General features: G+C 31.8%; 1 protein-coding gene and 1 long non-coding RNA gene across 2 annotated transcripts in view; both read right to left on the bottom strand.

Moving 5' to 3' along the window:
• Positions 1-7,544, bottom strand: part of LOC149902820 (uncharacterized) — a 44,866-nt gene extending 37,322 nt beyond the window's left edge. The window contains exon 1 of the mRNA XM_090109320.1: positions 7,375-7,544. Coding sequence (XP_089965446.1) covers positions 7,375-7,540 — 166 coding nt within the window. The 5' untranslated portion in view covers positions 7,541-7,544. The remainder of the gene's footprint in view (positions 1-7,374) is intronic.
• A 5,862-nt stretch (positions 7,545-13,406) lies between these two features.
• LOC149902819 (uncharacterized) lies at positions 13,407-17,866 on the bottom strand. The gene is made up of 3 exons (XR_016457457.1): positions 17,708-17,866; positions 13,934-14,164; positions 13,407-13,733 (listed from the first exon to the last, which is right to left on the bottom strand). It is a non-coding gene; the product is annotated as an uncharacterized LOC149902819 (long non-coding RNA).
• Between the last annotated feature and the right edge of the window lie 650 nt (positions 17,867-18,516).

Genomic DNA, 18,516 nt, shown 5'->3' with positions numbered 1-18,516 from the left:
ACATTTAAGCACTTGGATCTGAAGTAGGTTTTTCTACAAGCAGCCTCTTATAACTTTTTAAAGGCTTGTTAACTTTTAATCGTTTGGTTAGGTAACATTCCGCCTTGAATATGTCGTTTGTAGGCGTGTGTCCAGAAATCTAGGCGAAAAAATATTAATAAAAAAAATATTAATACTACGTAGGTATGTTATAGAATATATTGTTATATGTAGAGTAGGTAGGTATATTTTCTGTACGATGAGACGATGAATAAGTCAAGACTCAAGACATGGATATTGAAATTGGAGAACCAACCAATCAAAGGAAATACATCAAAATATTGGAGGAAAATATAAATTTTCAGTAATTTAATGTCACGTTGTGGCCTGTGGGATTTGTTAGCCAGCTGCCATCTGAGGTTTCGACCCAGTTAAACCCTCCACTGCACATCACTTGTTACTCAAACAATGATACTTGTAAAATGTTAACCCCACTCTATCCACAGCGAGAATTATTTTGTTATGAACTGACTGAGCTTCTAAACATGGAAACATTTAAACATAAGATGTACTAGACAATCATTTTTGAAGTAAAACTTCTTTAGGCGCGACTAGGGAGTAACTCAGATTTTTTTTCTGACGGAAGTAACGCTGTGTAGTTTCCGCCATTTAAAAATAATAATTCTGATTGGTTGTAAGTATATGTCATATACGGACGCTTCTTGACTTATACGCCAGCTAGAGTGCGTTTCACGAAAGAGTTCCCCTGCCGTTATGTTGGCATACCTGACTGTCAAAAACGAAAATATTTTTTTTAATCAAAAATGACAGAGAAAATATTCTCCTTTCTTCCTAGCCTTATCCCGTATCTTACGGGGTCGACTGCCTAGAAAGGAGAATATTTTCTCTGTCATTTTTGATTAAAAAAAAATATTTTCGTTTTTGACAGTCAGGTAAGCCAACATAACGGCAGGGGAACTCTTTCGTGAAACGCACTCTAGTGGCAAATATCATAATCAATTAGGATTATTTATTTTCAAATTTTCAAACGGATCAATTGTGAATAGCAAAGTGAATGAAAAATTCAACAGTTTTAAAAACATTATTTTAAATTGCAAAATTTTTTGAAAATTTCTAAATATACTTGTTTATTTATTAAGTACTTTTAAAATAAGTAAATTAAAAATAAAAATAAACATGTTGCGGATTATAATCAATCTATTTTAAATATTGCTGAAGACAAAATAGTATCCATAGCAACAGATATGTATATAGGTTGTCATTCAGTTGAACAAGAAGCATATGTACGCCAACTGTGACGCCAACAATTTCATAAAATGTCAGTTATTGATACAGGAGGATCGCCTTATGAAATCATATTAGTTCTTAACAAATTTTACATTATTACAACCAATATTGATGTATCTGATGGCTTAGCCAACGGTTGTGTTGGAAAGTTAGTGTATATTGAACGTGATGACAGTGATAACATCATACGCTTATGGCTTGAGTTTCCTGGTAAGATAGGAGAGAAAATTAGGAAAAAAGCTGCCCATCATATTCAAACTCTAAACATTAGTAGAACAGCAGTCCCAATTTTACGAAGATCGTCATCTGTACCAATGAATAGAAATAAGACAATATTTGCAAAGAGAAATCACTTTCCATTAGTATCTGCTTGTGCGCTTACAATACATAAGTCTCAAGGTGGTACTTTTGATCAAATCGTTTATGAATACAATAAAAGTCACAGTCAGCAGCTGTTATATGTAGCATTATCACGAGTAACTGATATAAATGGATTGTTCATTGTCTCAAACACCGATGACAACAAATTTTATCATGGAAGAAAGCGTCCAGGGGGAATAGTTGATTTACAGTGTGAATTTGAAAGACTTTCAAATTCTCGCCTAATAACACAACAGGAAGAATTATATAACCTTGTAAATGAGAGTAACATTACACTATTTTCCTTCAACTGCCAAAGTTTACGTGCTCATGTTTCTGATCTGAATGATAAAGTATTAAAAAGGTCCACATTGCTGTTATTTTCCGAAACTTGGATGAAAAATGACGAACAAATTCTTATTGAAAATTTTTATTGCGTTACCCAATACAAACGACCCAACTCAACTGCTGGTGGAGTAGCTGTATATCATTCATCTACAGATACACTGAACAATGTAACACCAATTCAAAATATTTCACCAACTATATTATCACAAATTTCCGATGAGGTTTCACAAATTGGTGACATCGTCTTGGTTCGATGTGTTAATACGAATGACCAACCTGTGATTATCGTTGTTATTTATATTTCTACAAATACTAGCCTGACAAATATCATAAAATTTATTCATCAGCAATTACTTCACTTCACAATTGAAGGTTCTCGACTTTTAAATAGTAATTATCATGAATTACCGATGATTCTAACTGGAGATTTTAATGTTAATTTTCGCTCTCAGGAATCTCAGCCGTTAATTGATTTTTTAGAAGAAAAATTTGATTTATCTATGAATACTTCTCGACTTCATTCAACAACGCGTTTCGGTACAACGATAGATGCTGTATTTTCAAGAAAAGTAGCAAATTTAGAGAGTAAAATTTATGTTTCACATTATAGTTACCACAAACCTATAATTTCGTACGTAAGAAATTATGATGACATTCAATTACCTGTTTCGAATGAATAATATTAATATAACATTTAAATAATCTTTGTAAAGCACATGATTAATGAATATAATTAAATATAATATAATATTTATTTATTTAAGTTAATATTTAATCATTTCAGTGATATATGGCGTCAACGCCAAAGAAGTTTTACTTCAATCGCGCGTAAAGGTTACACGCACACACTTTTTTTTTGTAGGTCGGTAGGTTGGTACGTGCTTTCTAAAACAACTATAGTCCTTTCCACCTAAGATGATTTCTGTGACACATCGATTTTTGACACGTGTAGAGATGTCGGTTACTGAAATCGTATCAATTGTTTCCGATAATCGATAATATTTTATATGGAAATGAAATCGATTTGAATAAAGTACCAAAATCAGTTTTTTCGGCATTTCGCCAATAATTAACTAAGGAAACTTAGCAAACAACAGCAACAAAAAGTCAACAATAACAATTAGTAAAAATAACAGAATACCACGTAAAGTATCAATATAAAAATGCAACTTGTATACAAGGCTGACGTACTCGTACAGACGATTGACTCGATTGACAAACGGTCACAAGATGGGCGCCGATTATATGATTTTCCAACTCTATGATTTTTCAACGATCCATTTCATGTACACGAATTGCGTAAGTATTATATTTTTGTGTTATTTTATTTTATTTTTCATCATATTAAACTAAACAATACTGTTTTTGATTTATAAGCTTAAGATGTTTCATTTTTATATTTTTGTTAATAATGCCGCCATAAAATAAAAATATTATGCACTAAAATTATTTTGACTTTTTAAACATAAAATACGTAATTCGGAACACGATGAAGTGTCACAGGAATCATCATAGGTGAAAAGGACTATAGATATGCAGGTCTATGATTTATCTAAATTTCTCAATAATATTATTATCTATAAAGAACTAATAAGGATGTTTTGGGTCGTCATCGTCGACGAAAATAATTAATAATTATTTATTATTATTTATTATAGCTAAGGACTCAAAAACCATATCGGATTCATAAAAAATAAAAATAGGTTCATGTCCTCGTGTCCTCATGTGCACACACAAACAAGACAGGTTATTTTTTATCTCGTGTAGACCCGGGCGTACACGAACCAGTCGTTTTTAACTTTAAAAAAACGCGAATGAAGTTGAAATAGGTACTTATATATATAAGTACATATTATATATTTCTTTACGCATTACATTTTCACTACAGCCATACAACATAGCTAATTAGTTAAACAAGTACAGTCAAATATGCAAATTGTCGACCGGTTCCTCGTTCTACACATACGGCTAACAATACCACAATTCAGTACCGGAATATACCTTGATTAAAAATATTGTTCCATCCAGATACATGTAGAACTTTTCTTTTCTTGTTCTATGGATATACATTTAGGATTATTTATCTGTTTTGCCTGTACCACAGATGATATAGTCATGTACCTACCATTGATTGATATGTAACATTCTTTTTTCTTATTAGTGTGATACCCAATAATTATTACATTGGTAGTATATGTATTTCTTATCTCTCGGTAATTTCTTCATTTTTTATATTATTTTATGTACCTACAATGTATCCAGTAATTCATTTAACTCAGAAGTACCTAACACACAAAATATATTTTGAAAGTGTACATCTTACAAAAAGCTCTATCAAAGAACATGGTTCTAGCGACCTTTGTAAATATGGAAGTCGCAGTCGTGGTTTGAAGCGAAGGGAACTTTAATATTCTGCCAACATTTGAATGGGAAATGTACCTACCTACTCTTACTGAAACATGAATTCTATTATGTATCCAGAAGATACGCAGAGTGTCGATATAAGGAATCATTTACTTACCTACCTAGGTAGGTATATTGTTATTACAAAATGTACATTGTGAACAACATGGTACAGTTAATTTAATTTGCTGCATTTACCTATAACATAATATGATATAAGTCTGTAATATTCTGCATACAAATATATTTGAAAATAAACGAAACAGAAAATTTTATATTGCTCCCTTTATTCCTTCGCCATACGCTGCCATAGAGTAAAGTAATTCTGTGGGAACGCAGCCACAATATTGGGAAACTACTTTCTTAGTTAACAACTTAACATGTAAACACAATATGTAAATTGTAACGTTAAATAAATATTAAAGTTAACCATCTTTTAATTAATATATTTTAAACTATTTTATCTTACATGAGATGAATCTACGGTGATATAACCGTAACAAGAGATGCCCCCGCATTGCGGATCTTACTTTTGACTCTTGTATTATTACAGCGCAATTAACCGCCTTTGTTAGGTGTATTAAAATAACACTGGGTAAGTAAAATAAGTGTTGTTGCTTTTTGTTGTGTAAGAATCTCGCGAGACTGCTTACAGACTACAGTTTGCTACAATTAAAGACTAATCTTACCAACACAACATTTTACATAATATAAAATATTATATGAATAAAGCTCTAATGATACTTTAATTTTTATTTCAAAACTTTTTTCCAGTTCTGTCATTTGTTTTACGGTTTGATTCCTTGCATGGTCTATTTAATATTTTTAGGGCTGATTTTTTAATCTCTGGTTAAAACTCATTCGTCGAATAATGTATAAAACTACCATTTTAAAAATGTATTCTAATTGCCCGTATTTGACAGTTTACGTGACATTTTAACCCCGTCTGATTAGGGCCCTTCTGGCCTCCTCCACTCAAGCGACAGCCCAAGCCGAGGTTCGAGATCCCCGTCAAGGGGGGACGCCCTTGCGCATGTCGCTACCAGGGTGAACCTTCAGTTCATCCCCGCGTCCGCGTTAAAATGTAGAAGCCCTTCTGGCTAACATTGAGAGACACCACACAAAAAAAAGACATTTCAATATTATCGTGTAATACTTTATTGGACGGATAAGTTTTATCCAAGGTTTTATCCAAGCATTGAAAAATCGGCCCTTAACCAATCAAATTATTCTATTCAGATTTTTCCTTATGTTCCAATTAATATTAAATTATCTAATATTTTACGGACTTAGATACCTATAGATACTTAAACTCAGATGATATTTTAATACCTACTTATTCTAGGAAAACATAACAAAGCATGGGATGTTTTAAGAATATTTTTCTTACATTACTATTATGCTATTTTTAAAATAACTATTTCACATGAAAGTAATATAAAATATTTAGTAACGATTATTATATGTATATCTACCTATGGCTTAGAGCCATAAGGCCGCCATTTGTACATTTAAATCAATTAAGATATTTATAAAATAAGATAAAACCCAATGTACAATAAAGAACAAATAAATACCTAACTTTTGTTTACCAAAACCTAATCATAGAAGGCTTTACCGAAATTTATCTTCTACAGCATCTCTTCTGAACTTTGAAACTAGAAGACAGGATAATTTGATTCACATAGGCTCACATATTACACATCTTCAATATAGTAGATGATACGATAGGATATGTGGGCAATCTAGTTATGATGTGTTCATTTGTTCTTGTACAACGTTGACATAATATTAAACTAACGACATATGCGCGGCAACTGCTTGCTAATTCTGGAACAACACGTGATCTTCCAAGATTTTTACTCATATAATTTTATAGCTAAATATTATGGAATCTTTGAACTGTAATTAATTGGTAAAATGTAAAATATTGAGACATTCGTCATGTGTTTTTTATATACATATGTAGCACAGATAGTATAATATATGTACTCTGTGTATGTACTATAATATACTGGTACCTACATGTAGCGTCAGGGGGCCTGTGTACCTGCAGTGGGAACATAAAATATGGGCTGATGGTGATGATGTTATGTCTAATTGTAATGTACGTCTCTACAAATGATTCAATACACAAACAAAGTAAAAAGTAAAGATAAAATATTATATCAAATTTATGCAAATTATTTTAGCACAAAACACTCGAAATATGTGAAATATAAATATTAAATTGCAGTAAATTAACCGGCGCGGCGCGGCGCCCCTTTGAGTTAGTTTCTACTGAAACCCGCTATCTTTTAAATATTTAAAATCATTTTCAAGCTTAATTAGAGCGTAATATATTATTAAGAGCCGCTTTAAAAAGCTACCCTTAATAAATTTTGCGTATTTCTATATTAAATAAACATTAATTTTAAAAAGATTTTCTCATATTATGTACGTTTGCCTAAACGATGTCAATGATAACCAACGTATCTTTTGTTTCACACAAAATAATATTATTTTTGTCTTTTACTTTGTAATTAAACTGATAAAGATACTACATATATAAATATTTAAAAGACCACCTTTGGGCAAAATATATTATTTAAATTTTTTTAAAAGCCATTTCGCGTACAAGTAAATGTATTAAATTAAAAAATATACTCAATAATATTTTATGTAGAGCATGAGAAATAAATTATATTCACAAACTTTACAATCCGAAAAAATAATCCAATTAAAAATTTTATTTCTTGTTATTTGACTTTTTAATTGAAGTATCTACTTACCATTTTTTGTACAATTATCAAAACCGATATTGAATATTTTGTGATCCGGCTTTCTGAAAGCCATAATTTTTATCCATCAAGTTATCACTTATCACATCCTTTAACCACATTTTGCATCAAACATATACTTAGGTATTAATGCTATTTAAATTTCCTGTCAAACTTTTCCCGCCAAAAAGTTTTATGCGTCTGATTAAAAACCTACCTGGTGGAGATTTTTCGGGTGTCGGAGGTTCTTCGTGATGGTTCCTTAGTAGCTGTAAAGCGAATTCAGTTCCAACTTCTTCCGATCTCGGGCACGGCACATACGCGTACTGTTTCTTCGTAGGCGCCGGGATAGGCGCGACGCGGTGTTTTCCGCGGTCTGCCATGCGGCGTCTGACGCTGCTTCAATGTCGCAACTCGAGCCGCGCTATCGATAAAGCTGGATCGTGTGCAACTCGCAACCGATAATCACATTACAACACTAGTCAACAAAGTTGTTTATAGCTCGGTTTGAAGATTGCGTTATGCGATCTAATTAGGGCTAAGTTAAACTTCAAGAAATATAAAGTATAGCGGTTATTAAACTTTGTAGATTTGGGGCGATCGGTTCCAGGTACTTTTGATTTGATTACGCGTAAGTATACAGACAAAAGATTTCAGTGTAATTGAAAATGTATTATTACTGAATTTCGTTGAATGGTCATACTTTGCATTAGAAGCTCTTTTAAAGATTGGTTTGTTTAAGTATTTTAATGATATTATTTATATACTTACTCAGTAATTTCGTTTTATAATGGCGTGTTCGTTAAATTTGTTTCATTTATAAATAAAAAAGCTTTAAATATGAATGCTTGAGGCTTTCTTTCTTTCATTATACGACGTGGACCGTAAACATTAAAATTAATAGTGAAAAGATGACGTCTCATCACATTCATGGCGGTTTCTTCTTCTAAAAATTAGATTATCATATCTGAGGTAATATTATTCAATTAACGGAAACAATTACCTACACGTCTAAGTAGGTACACCAACCAATAGCATTTAAATAAGTAACTAAAGCTTAAATTCACGCCTGCTCCGCTTTACAGCAAAACGAAAGCAGACCTTTTTGGTGGCAGCCTGATGATTATCATGACAGCACACTGGCAATTAAGAAAAATTTTGTACATCACTAGTGTGGCCCTGTGTCTGTGCGCGCGTAAGGAACGGGTCCGCACTACAACGGTCGATAGCACGCGAAAAGCGAGATTGCACTTGGATGCTGGCTGCTGCACTCAGACAATGAAAAAAGTTTATATAAAAGCCTTTTTCAAATTTACCGACCAAACATTGAGAAACAAAAATATTGTCCAAATCAGTGAAATATGAATATATTAAAAATCGCAACAAAATATGGCTTCAAAAACTTTATAAAAGCTAACATTGACACCAATATGTTCATTACATACCGCGCGCTGCAATAGTTGTTATAATGATTACGATTTTTCTATATATATACCTTACTCCTGAATCAATTTATATCAAAAGCACTGACAATTTTTTTTTATTTTTGACCTATGAAAACATTTTTGAACTGGTCGATCTTAGTTCGTCATGAAATATTCATCGCAGCCTTGAAAGTCTTATAAACAAAAGCCATTTGATGAGAAATAACAGACTCAAGAAAGCGGTCTTTCTAAACTTTCTCTCTCTGCAAAGCGCTTAAAAATAAACAGAAAACATAAAAAAGATATCATGATATATTATCTTTGTGTAAGAGTAGCAAGTTAAACGTGTGTAATAAATATATATTGCTAAATTCTCCTCTATAATAATTTATCATATTTTATGTCTCAAAGTTCCGCTAAACTTTTTCATATTCTGTTATTCATGAAATTCGGTTCAATTATTAGATTCAAAGATATAAATTAGAATAATGACTAAACGTGTAATGCAAGGAATGTCTTTTTAAAAGGTAGCTTAGTTACATATTATTTGTATACGTAGTATATTATTATTAGTCTGTGATATTATCAATATTATATAACAATAATAATTGTAACTATAGCTATAATTCGTCCATTGCCAAAAATCATTTTAATTGGAAAGCTTTTTGGAACGCTACATTTTGAAATAACAATGAAGGTTAACGCTTCTGAGATTTTTTATTTGTTATAATAGTTGCCTTTGTTAGTTACTTGTTCCGGCATTGTATTATAAAATAAATCCAACAAGTTCTTAATGGATTGTTATACTGCGATCAAAAATTAATGGTAAAACTAGAAATTCAGGCGGAATATTTTTAAGCGGTTTCCAGTTAGGGTCAGCTCACACCGAGACGCGACGCGGCGCGACGCTGCGCGCACATTTTTCATAGAGCGACTCAGAATATACTTTATTCACTACACGAAAAGATACACATTGCTACGCCGCGAGGCACCTCGAGGCGCAGCGCTGCGTGGTGCAACGTAATCTGAATTCTCACAATGTAATGTGTATCTTTTCGTGTAGTGAATAAAGTATATTCTGAGTCGCTCTATGAAAAAATTGCGCGCAGCGTCGCGCCGCGTCGCGTCTCGGTGTGAGCTGACCCTTAAGCAATACCTGTAAGACTAGCTTTAGCTTTTGATATTGCTTGTACTTGGACGATTGATTATTATTAATTTATTTCTCGGTGAAACTTTTTCACACTCCCACCTGTAGGTTTTCGAAGTTATACTATTGAGTAGAGTTTACACGGTAAGAACACGGTATACAAAGCTTACACGTGTGTCTTTCAAGAGCTTTGATGGCGTGACTTCCTTTATCAACTTCTTACAAAAACAATTTCAGTAAAAACCTGTATAGTCGTGCATTATCTTGACTAATTAAAGGACCAGAGACAATAATAGAGTAGTTTAAAAAAATGATTTTCATCGCGAAGATCGCATGCTAAAAAAATCTCGTAGGTTTATATATCACAGGATTGCTTAAATATTATACGATAATCATAGAAAAAACAACCCATGCATCAAATCATATCTGAATACTACATTAGATCAGAATTCTTACCAGTTAATAAGTAGGTATCCTCGTGTTTCGAAATCAGTTTACTAATTTAAGTTTAGTTTAAACATAATTAATATCAGTAGTAGGTAGACTCATATTCATGTATTTCTATAATATATTATAATTGGACATTTATACGAATTTCTAGATTGTCTAATGTCCATCAAAGAACATCCTTAACTAACCAGTAACCACTAATTGGGACTAAATAGCGTTGCGTGAAATGTCAGCGAGTATTTATTCATTTGATACCTAAAACAAACATAAGACAATTTAAACGGGTATTTACTTGACCGGATTCACTACTCAAGGCGCTTATAATATTAAAAAAGTAACGTCATTTAGCGTTTTAAATAATTCAATGGGTACCTAGAGAACTTTTTGCGCTGAATTAAACTTTAATGATGGACGCAGTGCTACGCGCCGGCTGCTAGCTATCTTTCCTAATAATTAGATATCATAATTTAAGAGAGACTTTCTGTTACGTGTGATTTTGCCCAGACAGTTTTAATATATAACCAGTAGGTCTTCCTCATACTAAACATGTACTAGCAGAAAAGAAAAAACTAAATATTATCTGTGATTGTAGGCAATTGTTAATAGATAAGTAGTTATTGAACATCAGCATCATGAGTGCAGACACAGGCCTCGTTTCGTTTTTATGTTTACTAAACTACTAGCGGTCCACCCCGGCTTCGCCCGTGGTACCTACATGTTTAAACTATCCTATCAAGTTTGATCGAACTGCACATGGTGTGCGAATTTTATTATAATCGGTTAAGTGGTTTATGACTTAGGAGTCCATTGAGGACAAACATTGTGACACGAGATTTATATATATATATATATGTATTAAGATTATTATGTTTATATTGTTGTGGTTCAAATGATCAAACTATAATTCAATGTTTAATGAAAATACAACTAGGTACGATCAGATCAACTTTCGAGAGCATAATTTCGTAGCTTTCGTAAAACTTCTTCGCCAGGTAAACAAGATTATAATATAAATTACTTGCAGTCCAAAGTCAACTTTATATTTATGCAACCGAGGTTCAAAACTGTATGGGGAACAAAAAGATTCAGTATTGTCTTCATATCCTACCAACAGGGATCATTTCATTTTTAATAAAATGTGTATATTTGCTTACCCTATTTGAGTTGAGCGTACCTATACTTTAAACTGTTTATTTCAAAAGTAAGCCATACGCTTTTCTGAATAAAATACTTTCTTAAATAATATGTAGGCATAGATAGCATAGAAACTTAAAAAAAATTATTCAGTTTATTATAAAGCAGGTTGAAATGACTTTTTTATATATATTCGCTCTCTCACTCTCTATACTTTTTAGGTTCATATGTAATACGTTTATCGTACTATGTGCGCCTTTAAATTATATAGGTACTCAATGTTTATTTTAACAACTTATATTAATAATTTCAACCGTTAACCATTTAATAGAAAATATTCAAGTTTAATATTTCCTGAAATGCATCCAGCTGATAGCAAACTGCCAATAAATAATGTTAAATGGTGATTCATATTGATTTAATTTGCTCTTACTTGTTTTACAAGCTACAGATTATATTTTGTTGTTTAAGTACTTGCAGTCATCGTTATTCAATCTGTTACTAATAAAATTGTGTTTGTTGAAAACTCATTACGAATTTAGGATAACTCTGTACTTTTCAATCGACTTCAAAAAATTAAAGTACTTAACTAGTTAGGTAAACCGATTTTTGATGATTCATTATTTTTTCATGAAAAACTGGAGCCGCCTGAGTGGTCCCATCTAAATTTCCTCTTGTTCTGACAATTTGAAGTCAGTTTAGTTTTTTATTAAACATAGTTATTACTTTGTCTTTCATTATAAGTCCTTAAATTCCTGAAAAATTGTATTACAAGATTAACAAATCTTGAGGCTTACTTCGGTTAATATTCATAGAAAAAATGTCTCAGCTTAAAAATCTCAAGACAAACAAGGGTCAACGAAAACAAGGTGTCATGTTTGAATGTTCCATGTCAGCTTTTTAGGTCAACGAGGCGAGACAAAGATGTTCAAACTCGGAGAATCTTAATTAGAACAGAGTGTACAAATGTCGGGTATGTCTTAATGTCACAATATGAGAAAATCATTTTATTTCATTGGGGTATAAAGCTAAAGGGCGCTCATGTAAATAGCAAACCCGAAACGAAATTGTATGGAATATGTTTAGGACGTGTATTACATATTCCTTTTTAGTGCTTCATTGTTATTGTAGAGGAGGTTCTCAATTCGACTGGTATATTTTTTTTTTTTGTCTTTATCAGATACTTACTTAAGTATGCATTTAATTTTATCATTATCAGCATTCGATTTCTTCTAGTAAAATTTTTTGCAAATTGAAAATTTAAGGGATATTGGAAAGGGCAAGAAACATTAAATTCTCATTTCAGAGTAAATTTGGTAATAATCGAATTTATCAGAGAAATTTACGTCATCAAAACGAATTAAGGGGCACGCTTGGAAGCCTAGGGCCTTAGACAAAGTAACAATTAAAAAACGATAACGAAGTTAGAAAAGGCAAAAATGTATGGGATTGACATACGCTGCGTTAGATCACGTGGTCTATCTAATGTCAATCCCATACATTTTTCCTTTTCTAACTTCGTTATCGTTTTTTAATTGTTACTTTGTCTAAGGCCCCTAATCATTTGACCTCGGTTCTTATTTCCATGTGAATTCCATACACTTTACCCATACCTTTAATATACTTACGTTGAAGCTATAAATAAGTTGACCACAATGGAAAAATTCAAAGAACCTAAGCCTGCCTATATGTATGCTGTATTAATGTCCCTTATAACACCAGCTACTAATGTGTTCTGAACGCTTATGGGCTACGATTGACACCTGATATGGTAAGAAGGCTCAGAAAGCGTTTTTATCCAAAATAGAGCAGTTATACCATCACAAAATCCTGTTTTATAACTTTTCCGCGGAGGATACTAACATTTAATACCTAGTCGAAGTTCCAGAAATTCCTTGCCATACAAATAACATATATTCTATTCTTAACTGGCTCTTGGCAGTTTAGCCGTTTTAAATTATTGCCAACATTATTTCGTCGCTTTGATCAACAAGTAAAGTATCTACTATCTGCTGTATATTAATCTTCCTATGACATAAAATATAATTTCCTAATCTAATCATCGTTTTCTATGAAGGTTGGAAACAAAAAATCTTTCATGAATGATGATGCTATTTAATCTGTTAACATGAATTACATGACAGGGTTAGTACGCGATACCAAAGAACCAAGTAGACACGAAGAAGAAATGCTAAACGCCATAAAACTTATCCCTTAAAATTTATTTGCCGATTTTATACAGTCAATTTTGGTTGGTGCTTTATGACGATTAACTTAAAGCGATGATGATGATGATGCAGGTCAGTTTAGCAGAAGTGCATGTCCGTGAACGTTTTCTTGTCTTTGAATACGGAGCCCCAGGCGCCATAGTCCTTTTTCTCTTGCGTTTTAGGTGGCTGTGTTGGAGCGATCATTGGTTTTCTGGAAATGCACAATAAACATTTTAACATAGTTGGATTAAAATAAAATAAATGAAAGTAAGAAAGCTGACTTTTTTAATTTCATAGTTTAAGTTTTATAGTGATCAACTGACTTACTTCCACATTTTATCGAGTCAAACTAAGTACAACATTCAAGTTCTACTCCATCAAAATTACAGCTGAAGAAATGCTCATACTCACTTAAGTGGAGCTGGGAAGTCGAATTGTTTAACAAAGGAAGCTTTGCTAGCCGTTTTGATTTCGTCGCCGCGGGCCATCGTGGTTGGGTGATGAAGCGATGGGGATGGATGAGTAACCGTCAGGCGTGTGATCTATGGCACGTGTTGTATGTGGGTGAGTACCGCGTGTTCCAGACGGTTGCCGGTGTTCGCTCTACGACTGCCTTTTCGGGTGCACAGGTTTTTAGCTAGCCTGAAATTTTATGGTGTCATATTAATCACTGTATCAGTCGTCATTTTAACAGACCAAATGTATCAAATATTTTGTACGTTTCTGCAGAGACTATCGTTTCATTAGCAATAAATTCACAGGTATTATATGACTATAATGCATGTCCATATAAATTATTATCCTTAGTACACAAATTTGCATAAAATATAATAATAATAATCCTGTATAAAACAGGATGGACCGCATGATGCAACAATAACAGTTTCTATCATCAGCTAACCTCATTTCAATATTGTTTTCCAAGGGTCTTGGTTATTTACATAACCAAGTAATTTATTGTAATAGTTTTCTTTGGATTGTAAAAGAAACCGTTTTTTTTTTCTGCTAAACAGGATACTTCTGTTAAGATTAAATACTAGTTTTTGAATTGATAACAAAAAATGTAATATTTCAATACCACTATAAAGACATGTACACAGAATCATGTTTGTTGTTTGTAAATCAGTCGTAAAGAAAGCTTGTATCATAACTTCCATGCTATTTTTAGATGTTTTTGTTTTTTAGTCAGTGGGTGCTCCTTTCACCGACATTTCCCAACATTTCCTAAGGTTCAATGACATTCAAAGTCTTGGTCCATTCGAACATCGTGTGACTGAGTTTAAACACGCGACCAAGGCGTGATCGAGTCTCCTTCTAGCTTGCGGCGTAAAAATCAACCGGTTATTCTAATATTTTTAATAGATCTTGGTCGCAACTTAGCAGCATTTCATTTTACCTCATATTTAATTGAATATGGAATATGTAGGTAATCTGTGTTGACCACAGGTGTTGACTTTGGTTACATTTATATTACTGGAAGTAAGACCACGTTAGACTGAAGAAAAATTCGGTAGGTTATAGCATCGTAGGCTCATACTACGCTAGAAACAGAGTATGTAATAATCTCATGAATGTAAAAATTACTGGGTAAGAAGAATTTCAATGTAAACTATAGATATCACTTTCATTTAGCATAATTTGAAGGTCAAACATACAAGTGCACAGGTTTTATGTATCACATATTATAGTGAGATTAGATGGATTATCAAATTCATGGATTGATTATCACATAGAAAAAGCTTTACCCTCGCGGCTGCGGTGTAGGTAGTCATAGGAAATTTCTATGGGAATGATATATTTCACCACGGTTATAAGTAGCCTATATCTTTAACCCACTTTAACCATCTCTAGACATAAAAATCAGATCATAAAATTGCTCCGTTGCGACGTGAAAGAAAGACATACAGACAAATAGATATCAATTCAACATTTTTCTTTGCAATATGTACCTATGTATTTAATTTTTTTATAGATCTTTGAAAATAAAAGTCATATTTTTTACTATCTAATTAGGATGGGACCCCTATCCCATCCTAATTAGATAGAATTTAATTTTCTGTGCTTATCATTTCGTCTGTTATCAGTCTTACAATATTAACCCTCTGAAACTCGCAAGTTAATGACAATTGTCGGTAAGAACATAATGCATTAAGCTTATTATAAGCTAGCAAAACTTAGGGTTTTGAGATAAGTTAAAACTGTTAAAGCATATTTACCCTTTTAATTAATGATTATTCAAGTGTCATCTAAAGTATACAAATTAATTAGGTACCTACTTCTTATTTTAAGTGCATTCGACTCGATGCGAGTCATATCTTGTGGCGTGTTTATTGTATGAAATAAAAAATATTATAAAATAGAAATGGAAAAAACTGTGCCATGATTTAAATTGGGACCCATAAATAGAGAGTGGTTGACGAATATATTATCTACTTACTACTAAACCAGTTATTATAAACATCGAGTTATGCATTCAGAATTTCTATGTCTACCTAAGTATACATAGTTATATTATGTTATATCAAATACTTTGGAAGATCATATAAAAAATATCAGAATAAGATTTCTTTGAATTAAAACTTAATTAGGTAATACATTTTATCTGTGGTATTATATTCATAGTATTATATTTACTTATTACATACGGTGGCCTGGAAGAGATCGCTACTTAGCGATAAGGCCACCGTTTGTACACATTATTTCCTATTAGCTGTACTTTGTGTGTCTCTATTTATTTTGTGTGTGCAATAAATAATTAAATAAAAAAAATAAAATTCTCTGTGGTTATAATACAGACTATATAACATAAATAGTTTATAATTATAGCAAGTACATAAGCTAGAACAGACTGAAGTTTTGCGACATACAAATTTCCTCATTCATAATTGGACGAGAAAATTTTGACAAAATTAGTAGATATAATTTAAACACTAATCAGCCATCAGGTTCCTTTTTTATCTAGAGCCTGAACAGAGCAACCTCCAGCTTAAAATTACTCATATTTATATCGTTCAATAATTTCATTTTTGTGTGTGATTTATAAGAAATAATTTTTGTTGAGTTCATGCTGAATGAAAATTCAAGGCTCTTGCTGACATGCCCTACAGTGCACCTACATAATATTATAATTGCATAAATAAATACAAATCAAGTTGGTATTATATGTATATTTATTGCTTTATACCTTTGAAACTTTTTAAATAAGATTTACAAGTTTTAAAGCCTATTATTGTTATGATTTTTATTCTGTTACTACATTTGTAAACTATCTTAGGTCTATTATACCTATTTAGCGGTCAAAAACGTACTTGTGTGATATTTAAGTTTGTTATAGCTGTGGTTATAGCAATAACGACATACTATCTATTTTCTTGATAAATAAAATATTAAAATTGCTATTATAGTCGAGCCAATTTAATAGGCAACATTTGACGTCTATCAATTTTATCTTCGAAGAGAGGTAAACTGCTTAAAAACATCGATGTGAATTAATTAATTAAAGTGAATTAATCTATACGGACTTGAAACATTTGTCAATCGAACTTGAAACATGTCAATTTTAAAATTCATCAGGCGAATCCCTATCCCAGTACCTAATATACTTTCTTTCGTAAATTTAAGGAGCAAAATAAGACAAGTATAATACATAATTAAAAAACCAAACGCATTTATTAATTTATGATGATTTTTATTCACAAGTAAGTAATCAATGCATTTGATTCTAGATGTCAGAATTCGATTTTTCGAGTAAAGTCTCTGGTACTTAAAAAGAAAAAATGTAAGACACAAAATTGTAGCAACGTCAGTTCTTTAAATCATAAATTGTTTATTATGTTTAGAATGGTTTATCAGTAAAATCAAATCTAATAATTCATTCGGTCATTATTATTATAAATATGTAATCGTAATTGAAAAAAAGTTAAGCAAATGTGCAGTTCTAACAAAACGAAATATCATGTTATTCTATGCCGTCGTTACTAGGTTACGTTGTTGAATTTTGATGAACTGTCAAATGTTGCCTATTAAAATGACTCTTCTAGTAGGTAGTTTTATATCCAGTCAAATATAATATGTTAAATAGCTGCAGCCTGCACCAAAAACCAAAACAGAAATAACCCAATTCACTTACAGCATATTAACAACAAAATCCATCATCACTTAATTATTAATAAATCAATTGCTGACCTGGGAAGGAATTTATCGGTGATCGCAAATCTTCTCTTCGATCTTTTCATTAGCACCCAAGTTATTTAAAAAATTTTAAAAAATACTCTCCAATTGAAGAATTTTGCCGTTTAATACGGGGACCGAATTAAAACTGAACGCAAGTATGGACAGTAGAGAGCTATATGTAAACCAGATTGACACCGGTTCTGACGTCACAATGTACCTGGTTTAACTTGTAGCGGAGCGTCATCATAATGTATTCTATGTTATTGGATTTTTCCAGTTGAATTTTTTTATATATTATCCTTATTTTATTGTTAAATCATAGCTTAATAGTCTAGTTCATCTGTTCATAGGCTTCAAATTTAAAATTTTCTAACTTTTATAGCCAATAATTCATCGTTCAATCATATTGTAAACCCTACGTAAAGTATCCCAGCAATTCTTTCAACGTTTCTTAATGTTATACACATATTTTATGATTAGTTTTAACAATTTTATAAAATGATTCACTATTTAGTTATTAATAAAAATAAAAATAAATTGTATTAATATCATAAACTGTACATATTATTTCAATGAAATAACTGACAATATTTAACGCAGCATCCCAGATGTGCGGACGTGATAAGTCACACGGCAACATTGTTTCTATACATGATTCAAAATTTAAATGAAAACAAATACTGAACTTTGAACTGTATTGAGGGAAATCAATCAATATAGTTAATACATTAATTAAGGATATTTAGTTAAAATTAGAAATTAGTAAAAATTAGACTAAAACCTAAAACAAACAAAGTTAGCTTTTTACCAAGTTTAGACCT

This window comes from Colias eurytheme, chromosome 14 (genome assembly GCF_061535395.1).
Source record: "Colias eurytheme isolate Ceu_HAF_F1 chromosome 14, ilColEury1 Martin Lab GWU primary, whole genome shotgun sequence".
In the NCBI taxonomy this organism is placed as follows: Eukaryota; Metazoa; Arthropoda; class Insecta; order Lepidoptera; family Pieridae; genus Colias; species Colias eurytheme.
This window is presented reverse-complemented; position numbering and strand designations above follow the sequence as displayed.